Source organism: Tyto alba, unplaced genomic scaffold (genome assembly GCF_018691265.1).
Source record: "Tyto alba isolate M040663 unplaced genomic scaffold, T.alba_DEE_v4.0 Super-Scaffold_7, whole genome shotgun sequence".
Classification (NCBI taxonomy): Eukaryota; Metazoa; Chordata; class Aves; order Strigiformes; family Tytonidae; genus Tyto; species Tyto alba.
In genome coordinates this window covers 5,100,179-5,110,023 of record NW_024881328.1, presented here as the reverse complement: position 1 = coordinate 5,110,023, position 9,845 = coordinate 5,100,179, and the positions used below count along the sequence as shown (strand labels likewise).

The 9,845-nt window shown below is 41.6% G+C and overlaps 1 protein-coding gene across 4 annotated transcripts in view; it reads right to left on the bottom strand.

Annotated features, from left to right (window-relative positions):
- Positions 1-4,992: 4,992 nt before the first annotated feature.
- GTDC1 (glycosyltransferase like domain containing 1) overlaps positions 4,993-9,845 on the bottom strand; it is a 204,598-nt gene continuing 199,745 nt past the window's right edge. The window contains exon 11 of one of the 4 annotated variants that reach the window (XM_042808525.1): positions 4,993-5,039. In XM_042808525.1, the coding sequence (XP_042664459.1) occupies positions 5,022-5,039 (18 nt within the window). In that variant the 3' untranslated portion in view covers positions 4,993-5,021. Of the gene's footprint in view, positions 5,040-8,320; positions 9,695-9,845 lie in introns of those variants that run through there. The other 3 variants (XM_042808528.1, XM_042808522.1, XM_042808527.1) reach the window with 3 other exon arrangements.

The window sequence follows — 9,845 nt, the reverse complement described above, 5'->3', positions numbered from 1 at the left end:
TAATTTGGACAAATTTATCCTCTGCAAAATGGACAGGAAAATATGTTCTGCACTTACCTTACAAGTGTTGCAGTATGATTAGCAAATCATGCTATTAAAGGAAACAGAGGAAGGCTGAGGATAAATATAAACGCTACCTACAAATTATTTACAAAAAAAAAAAAAAAGGGGGGGGGCAAATATTATTCTAGGCATCCTCTATGCATGGGAGGCGGTAGGATCTTTACAGCTCTGCCCTCATGTATTTACACAGAGACATCAATATAACATCTCCCTACAACACCCTCATTATTTGGGTCTTGTCTCATGTTTGTGATTTTCAATTTTATTCCTGGCTTAGGTCTCATTCTTGACATTTTTATGTAGGTTTTGTATGCAATAATATACATACATTAGATGGTGTTGAAACTGTCAACCGAAGTTACTATTTTTAGTGTGGTGCAGAGGATGGGACAGAGACATAAGTGACAATTAAAGAGAATATATTCAGAGCTGTCATCAGTAAATATTTTTTTCTCTTGCCAGGAATCCTAAGTGTGTAGAAGGGCCTCCTAGGCAAAGTTTTTAAGGCAAAACACTTGGGTCATTCAAAAAAAAAAAAACAAAACCAACCAACTAAATGACATCACCAGGAGGCTGGGCTGCTAAAAGGTTCCCGATCACCGAGTTTGCGAGAAAATTCTTATTTGCTCCCTCAAATTGCTGATCTGCCTCTTTGCTTCTGTACTACCCGTGCACAGAGCCTGCAGATGTATATAATTTACAGAGCTTTCCTCATCAAGGGGATTAGGCAGCCCTCTTTCAATATGTATAAGAATTACAAACACACACTTACCCACTATGTTTTACGCCTGCCTGCAACAAACAGCTGAACAGATTGTGATGAAATTCAGACATTGACAATCTGACAAAAAACTTCTTTTTTGCCTTAAAATCTGGCTTCCAGAAGTTTTGCAAATCTAAATATTTTATTTGAATACCGCGAGGGCCCCAATCTTATGGAAAGCCTATGAAGGAAACATGTAGATATATGTAGTTAAGGAGGGGAGAAAAAAGTAAAGCACAGACACATACACAAAATGCATATATTTGGTGCAACTTGCCAATTTTCACAATGACTCCGGTGCGTTTTCTCTCCCTGGCTCCTGAAACTGTAACAAGACTCCTCTAATAAGCACTTTTTGCCCACCAGTGTGTCAACGGTGCTTTAACAGTAGTTTCAGTGTCAAATTGCCCTTTCCTCAGCAGGGATTGTTAAGCCTTTCTGTATTATACTTCCAAGACTCTCACGAGCTGGAGTTGGGAGATATAATATTTTCTTTGAAGTTTGCATTTCACAACACACTGGGATGCAAACAAGCTCCAGTTTCTCAGTAGTCAAACAATTCTGGCACACAGGGACTAGGACTAAATATTGTACCAAATTTTCTAATTACGTCTTTGTGATATTTACTACATGATGTTAGGTGAAAGCAGATTCTAATCAATATAAAACCCCTTGTCTAAACAGGACATCTGGGCTTTGAAATATCCTGTTTGTTGTCTCAAAATTACCCTGTAGCAAGCCACCATAACAATATAATATCTTAGTCATGGAAAACTTTGGAGTATTTCTGATAAACTTATCATAAACAGATGAGTGCTTTCTCTCTTACAGTATTAAGGTGATGTAAAAAGTGAAGATAAAAGTCAGCTGTATGCATAAAATCACAGAGACTTATGCCAACAAAATGCTGTGTTTACAAGTTTAAAAGCTCAAAAGACTGAAAAGGCAAAAATTGGGATTCTTAAAGTAACACTAACTCAGCCACATGGCACATCCTGGCACGCACATTTAGCAAAATAAACATTAGCATATTCATATACACATTTCTAGAGCAACGTATTTTTAATGTGGCCAAACTAATTCAACAATGGGAATCTCAACTTTTCTCATTTTATGGCCAGATTCTCAGCTGGCAGAGATATATTATTTCAACAAACCGACATCATCTACAGCAGCTAAGCAGCAGAATCGCTTGCCTCTGAGCAGGCAAGTGCCAGATTCAGATGCACTTACGATGACAAGTCTCTTTTTCCGACTTTAATATCAATATTCATAAAACAAGATAGACAGATGTGATTAAGAATCAGGTCCTTAACTAGAAGTCTGAGCCTTCCAGTACAAAAACATTCATGAGAGTCACATTTTCGCCTGTATTTTCTCACGTAAGAGACTCTGAAGGAATCCAGCCTCCCTGGTAAGAGTATTTTACAACACAAGATGCGGACAGTTGTAGCTCTTTGGACCTAAACTTTGGATGATGCTGATTTTTATAGACTCTCTCAGCTTTATCTGGCAATTCCTTGATTTGTTCTTCCAATGATGTCAAACTGCCCCAGAGAGGAGCACCTCCCCGCTCACCAGGCGCATGGACATGTGGGTGCAGGATCCCTTCCCACTTTCAAATCTTCCCACAGAGAAAGTTTTCTGAGCTGAGGATATTATCTATGGGTAACGAGGTGGATCTGGCTCCCAAAGCAGCTGCCTTTGCAAAGCTGGTTTATCCCATCACCCCCGAATTGCCCGCAGTGGAGAGGATCTCCGACGGCGCCAGTCCAACGCTGCCAGCCTTCTGCCACCCCAGCCTGGGATAAGGGGATCTAAAAATGACACAAAGCCCCCTTTGCCCCACCTTAATATGACCTGTGCTAAATCCAGCTTGGCTAGGGCTGAGGATCAAGGCCCTTAGACACTCTTAACTTAATGCTGCAGGTAGGAATATAACTCACTCCCCATGCGCTGCTGTTTATTTTTGGGTTTTGAGCGCCCAAGGTCCTGGTGAGGACTGCAGCCCCCTCAGCAACACACTCTATAAATATGGAAAAGCCTCAAATATTCTCAATTTAAGAAAAATATACATAAACAGGAAGCAGTGAGCTGCAATTGTGTATATACTGTGTGCAAATAATTTGTTGTTTGGTTGGGTTTGGGTTTTTTTTTTGTAAAGGATCCTGAACATCACCCAGCTGGACTAGGAGGCATCCAGAGTGAGTTAGTTAATTGTTAACAGGCTTCATAAAGACATGTGGGCAATTAAGCCTCAGATCACCTATTCTCCCCTTTGTGAGTCACAAAAAAACCTCTAGAAAAGCTTAGCTATCTGTACCATTTCAAACAGTAAATGTTGCCATTTCAGAGTTAGATATGGATGGAAAAAAAAAAAAAAAAAACAACAGAAAACTAGAAAGCACTTCACACCTTTGAGATCTCTAGCCTGCTAACAAACTGGATAGATATTGGCAAAGAGGTTCAAAAGTTAGTAGGGGCGACAGACAGAAAAACAGACAGTGCAATTGCTTCATTTCCATAAGCGATCATGCCAAAAAAATCAGATTTGATTAATAATTAAAAAACAAACAAACAAACAAAAAAACCACCATTATCTTGAGAATCAGGACTAAGTCTGGCTGGAAAGTTCAGAAAGCCCTAGACATATAAAAACAAAGGGTTATAGGGCAAATTCTGACTTTGAGGCCTTGTTACAGGACTTCCACGTGAATTGGATGGCTACGGCAGAGCCTGCCCTGTCCCGGAGGGGGGATGCTTGGGCGTAGCGGGGGGCGACCCGCCTCCCCCTGGGACCCACGGCCAGGAGTGTCCAAGCCACAGGGTGGGAATGGCCATCCGAGAGCCCCGGGGCCAATTACCCAGTAACATCCCCCAGCTCTGAAGATCTAAAGATCCCCTGAATAATCCTATTCAGGGAGAAGAATTATAACCATGAAGGGCAAAAACGGGGGGGAAATGGGATCCTTCCTCAGGCTCCTGGCAGACATGAAGAGGACAATGGGGAAATAAGAGCTAGCACGAAAGTTTCCTCGAGTACGTCCTCAGCCACCGCACTTTCAGATGAGAATTTCCAGAGGCAGGAAATAAAAGAATATTATGATTTTCTTTGGGGGATTAATTACTTTGCTGCTTGTTACCTTTTGTTAGAGGTGTGACAACCCGTAACCTTGTTGCACAAGGCACCAGATGTCTGTTTGGATATCATTTTTGAAAGAAAAATATTTGTTTTCCCACTTGAGTCCACAAATTATTTTTTTTCCACTAAAAAATTTTAAGGCAAGCAGACACCAAAACGTGCTACAAATGATATAGACGGGTGTTGAGTGCTTTGGATGAAAATAAATAAATAAAGGCAGTCCCTCCTCATGCTTGCATTTGCTGGAGACGTGTATCCCCTTACAAATAAAAAAAGTATTTAGAACATGTTATGAAAAATAACAAAGAATAGCAGAGAAATCAGAAAGTGAGTGGCACTTCAGATGGAGTTTAGCAAATTAAGTCATTGACCTGAAGAGGAGATTAATACCAAACAAGGTGCCCCTTCTTCTGAAGTAATGAATATTCTTCAAACAGCAAGGGAGCACTGACTGCTGTTTGATGCTGATGACATTGAAAATTTAGGAGAACAGAAATTCCATCATTTTTCATTTGTATGCAAATGTGCCTGTTCCAGAAATTAACCCCTGAACCCCGTGTCAGTTTTCATCTGGAGGAATTCTCTTTGCTAGCATCACACAGCGCAGCCTTGCTGCTATCCTGGGGTCACTGGGGTTTCCCCACGCAGAACAACACAAAACCCTAAAACAAACAAAAAAAAAATACAACTAAAGAAAACAAAACAAACAAACAAACAAACAAAAAAAAAACCAACCAAACCCCAAAACAACAACAACAAAAAAAGGGAAGAAAGTAGGGTGGGGGGAAATTGGCCAAATCAAGCCAGGCTTTGTTTATCTCCATTAATGGAGTATAAAGGAGCAATAGAAGCAAAAGCACGTTGTAAAATGCACATCTCTAATGCATGGCATAATTGTAATGCAAAATGCAGCCTTACCTCTTTAGGCAGAGCAGCGGCTACTAATCACTTCCACTGGTGTTAAGGTGAACCCTGGGCCAATATACAAACCTTATTACTCTTCCTTTCAGCCCGGACTTCCACTGTTAAAAAGTTCCTTTGTCACTTAACACCTCAGACAAATGCTACTATCTGCATGTGAAGGGGAAAGAGATGATGGAGGTTTTTTAATTGATGTGGATTTAATTATGCTAATTTAGACAGCTGTAAAGCCTTTTCAGTATAGCTGCATAATGGGACCAGCAAATACAGGTGTCCTTCACTGCAGGCGCTTAATGTTTAACCTTAGTCGTTTTGTAAGGAAGGGAAAATGCAAAGTAATGGTTAACCAGCAGAAAGCTCCATTTCTTGAGGACCTAAAGAGGACACTTCACTTTGATTCTTGTACAACCCCTTTCAGTACTGCAGAAATCCACACAGGCTGAGCAGAGCACAAGTACTTTTCATTGCAGTGATGCCCACTCTGATGGGTGAGACTGAAACAAGAGGGTTGGGGTCTGCCCAGGCTTCAGCATCCTGCACAGGGTTGTCCTTCACTTAATTTAGGCCATCTCCAAACAAATACTTCATTTAAGACAGCCTTTTCATCCTCCTCCTGCAGCCTTTCCTGTCATCTTCTAAAATCTTTTGTATCCAACCATCTACGCAACAGTAATGATAAAAACCAGTAAGCAAGTTATCTTTTTGGGGTGACCATCTGGAGATCCATTTCCCAGCGTCTGGGTTTGGCCAGTTCAGCTCCCCAAAGTGGCCATGCACTATGTGACTTCAGTGTTGCTTGAAAGGAAGAGTGTAAATGCTTGGGCAAAGGCGAGGAAGGGATCACCGAGCTTTTAAATATAGGATGAATGATAACCCAGAGGTGCCTGTGTCTCTTCAGTGGCCAGAGGCAGCCTCAGTGACTGGATGCCTTGTGTTCAAGTGCCTACATGTCACCTCAAAGCTCTCCTGTTCAGTAGCACTGTCTTATTTGTATGACCACTAAATAGCTGAAGTGTTTTTTGTTTTGGTTTGGTTTTGTTTGTTTGTTTGGTTGGTTTTTTAATAGTTTTTATGAAACACTTGTTAGCATAGGACCATAAACATTTGCATACAAGTTCTGGTAGACATCACTGAAACAATTTCAGGCATTATTGGGCCTGAAACATCAGCTGCGTCATCAATGCATCAAGCATAGTCTGCTCAGAAAGTTGGACTTTGGATTGAGACAATCCTCCCAGAACATATCTTTTTTAAGGACTGTTGCCAAACCAGTGAATGTGCTGGAAATATACTCTAAACCATCAGATGGAGTTGATTTGTGTAAAGCAGGAGAGCAAATATTAAATCCAGGTGTACAAAGCTATCTGCTGCTACATCTTCTTTAGGTCTCCCAGAGGCAGCAAGAGCAGACACAATGGGAAAAGTGCTTTCCTGTCACAGGATTGAGTGTGCAGTCCCACTCCGTGATGGGAGCTGCTCTGCATATCTGTGTCTGCCTCCATCATGGAGGCACCTGGACGCTGCACTATCTCTGATAGTGCAAGAAATAGCAGTAGAAATGGGCTTTCATCCCATTCTACGTCAAGGTTATATGATTTGCTCAAGGTCATTGAGAGCAGGAATGGAAATTCAGGTTTTGACTTTCCTTCCATTGTTTGATCCCCCAACACCAAATTGCATCCCCCTCTCTCCCCACCTTTTCCTCCCTGTCTGCAGTTTCACCTTTCGAGCTCCAGGCACCGGCTCTGGTGATCTGCTCCATTTTTGCAATAGTTCCTGTTCTGGGATATGTCAACACCGGCCACGAAGGGGTTAGCAAAGTACCGTACTTCAACCAAATTAACCAGCTTCCAAGTCTTCAAATTCTGCTGCCTAGATACAGATAATTCTCCCCAAACACTAAGTCCCCTTGTCCCCCCAGCTCCTCCTCAGGAACAGCCAACTGCAAAGCACTAGATAGCTATTATATTCATATGCATATATTATAAGCATTAGCTTGACAAGCTTGCTGGTGACAGCGTCAGTCATACTTCATTTCATCCTCCTCCTGTGGTCCAAAGCTGGATTCAACACCCATGGGCCCACGCTGGGCTTGCACGGCAGCTGAAGGGCCAAATGCCAGTTAATCTGGAAGATATCCTTTCCAACAACAGCACCTGACTTCCTGGCCGGCTTCCCCCAAAGTCTCCTCGGTTGTTCTGGCAGCTGGGACACGGACAACGCACTTGGGGTTGGGTCAAGTTTTCCTCTTGGCTGCTTTGAGCTCTTTGATGCCATTTTCCTTGACTCACCCTTGATTACGGTGAATGGTCCCTATTACATTTTCAAATAACCTGATATCCATAAGAAAGGCTTTGGGGTAGGTTTTATTTCAAGTGTTATCCATTCTTACGTTTGCCTGATGCAGAAATGTAAGAATTGGTCCTCGAGCCAACCAAATCCTGGTGCTTAGCCCAGCAGTATATCGAATTTCTTTTGCATATCCAGGATGAAAATGCACAGCCTTTTTAACAGGGACAGCCAACATATAACATACCAATGTAAGCACTCTGCTCTGTATTTTAACAGATTTTAGGAATTTGTGGGAATTCTCCCTAACATTGGAGAGTAAAAGATCTGAAGAAATGCTCTTGCAAAAAAAAAAAAAAAAAACCAACAACATGAACAAATGGACGCTTTGATAACTATAAAGTTGTTTTCTTGGACCAAGAGCCTACATTAGGAACCAAATAAAATATTTAAAGGCAAAAATCTTGAAAAGTTTCCTCCTGTGAAAGGGAAAAAAAATGGTCTATGCTATACCAGACCTTCCTTTTGCAAAATCTGTTTAGGAGTTGCCTTGAAACAAAGAGTTTTCCACAAAGAGCTTGACAATTTTTGTTAAAGTTGCATTTATATATATTTCTAGGAATGGTTGGTTTGATTTTTCTTTAAATCCAAGTGTCAAGTTGCATTTCAGACCACATATAAATATAATTTTGCTCTCACATAATGCTTTTGTATCTGGTGTAATTCCATTTACTGCAGCGGTGTTACCTTTCAGTTACCCTAATGGGAACAAGAGCAGAATTACGCCAATAAAAAAAGCTGCTTACAGAAAGAAATACAGAAAGAAAGAACACAGAAATAAATACTTCCTCTGGCTCATTTAATATATTTGTTTGTCCAAATTGTAACAGAGATATTTATTTCAAGAAATATTGTTTGATCAGCAAGAGTAAACACTGATATATCTTAAACTCTAACAAGCAGTTTTTACAATTCATCAAATGACACCTAACTAAGATTAAATTTAGTTGGTCAACTAAAAGAAACAAAAAAAAAAAGGTTTCAGGTCATATAATTATACCCTTCTGTTTCCCAACTTTCTTAGAAATCTGTCTAAAAATATTTCCAGCATCCGGATGCCTTGAACAATTGGCTTATTTTAAAACATATAAAAACTCTTATTCCGTCCTTAGCCATTTTAAGGTCTTGGTGCTGGCACGCAGAAATTGTGCTTAGAACTACTATATACCTCTTTCCATCTCCAAAGCACTTTACAGACATGAGCTAATTAATCCTCACAACACCCCTGTGAGGTATGTAGGTAAGTATTGTCATCCAATTAGGTAAGTATTAAGCACTCTTATCCCACCAGATAAGTATTAGGGTCTCCCATTTTACTGGGGATCCTGAGGACAACAGGTTGAGTTACTTACCAAAGGTCACAGGGGGAGTTGGTAGAATAAAACTTGGGATGCTCTGGCTTCTTCCTGGCTATTCCAGCATCCGGGCAGCATCCGGTGCTGCTCCCTCAACAAAGACACCCATCACCATCCACATGGAAATTAGGGCTTTCTATACCCCTCCAAGACAGAGAGCAATGAGTACGGTGTGGTGGAAAAGATGTGCCCGAGAAGCACAGGCTCCACTCTTTTTGGTGGGAAAAGATGACATGGTCTAGATAATTTCTCAGGAATTTTATTAAGAATAAAGATCCTGGACCAGGACATTGTCCCGTGGGTACACATGGGCACACATTCAAACATATTGTCAGGCCTCACCAACTGAAAGCTCCTTCTTCTCAATTCCCAATTTACCTTTCTTTTTCACTGCCTTGTAAAGATGGACGTATCTTAAAGTCTCACATCCAGTCCACAAATACGTAAACCTATCAATTGTGGTTTGCATTTTCTTAGCATAAAAACATCCAATTGGAAGCCCCAGCTCTGAGGCTTCCAGGTTTGTAGGTAAGCTTGAATCCACAAATACACTTGATGGGACAAATCCCTTTTCAGATGATCTAGAAAAAAGGACTAGCCCAGAACATTTTGGGTTTTAATCTTGTCTCCACAGATGTCAAGCTGGTGAAATAATATCATCCACTCCCCAGGGACGGTGCCAGTGCGCACATCTGCTTTTAATTTCACTTGGATGCTAGAGAAAAAGTGAAAGCTCCTACTGTAACTCCACTTGGAGCTGTGTTTGCAAGTTAAAAGAGTCTTGACTTGGAGTCCTGTGGGGTTTGTGAAGTTACCGAATTCCAGACCGGTGTAAGAAGGCCCCCCCCAAAAAAGCAAAACCCACCCCAAGCGAGCCCATTACAAGAGGCGATCCCGGGTGGGGCGTATTGCAGGGTCTGTCCAAGGACCCATCGTGCTGATACGCGATGGGCAGTCGTGACCGTTCTCTGCTCAGCAACGTGGCACGGGGCTGGTGGCAATGTCACCCTGGGGGAGCAGCCCCCGTGCAACAGCAGCTCTTCTGAACCCGGGGGATTGGGACGGCGGTGCTCCAGCTCTAGCTGGAGCTGGGGCAACTCCCTAGTGTAAAAAAGTTTGACCTCGACTAGATTTTGACTGAGCTGATTGATGTTTTCAAGTGGAAGGTGGTTTTAGCCGAAGTAAACTACACAGTTTTTAGATCATTCAAAATTCATGGCAGTTTGATCCCACAGGACGTCAAACACACACA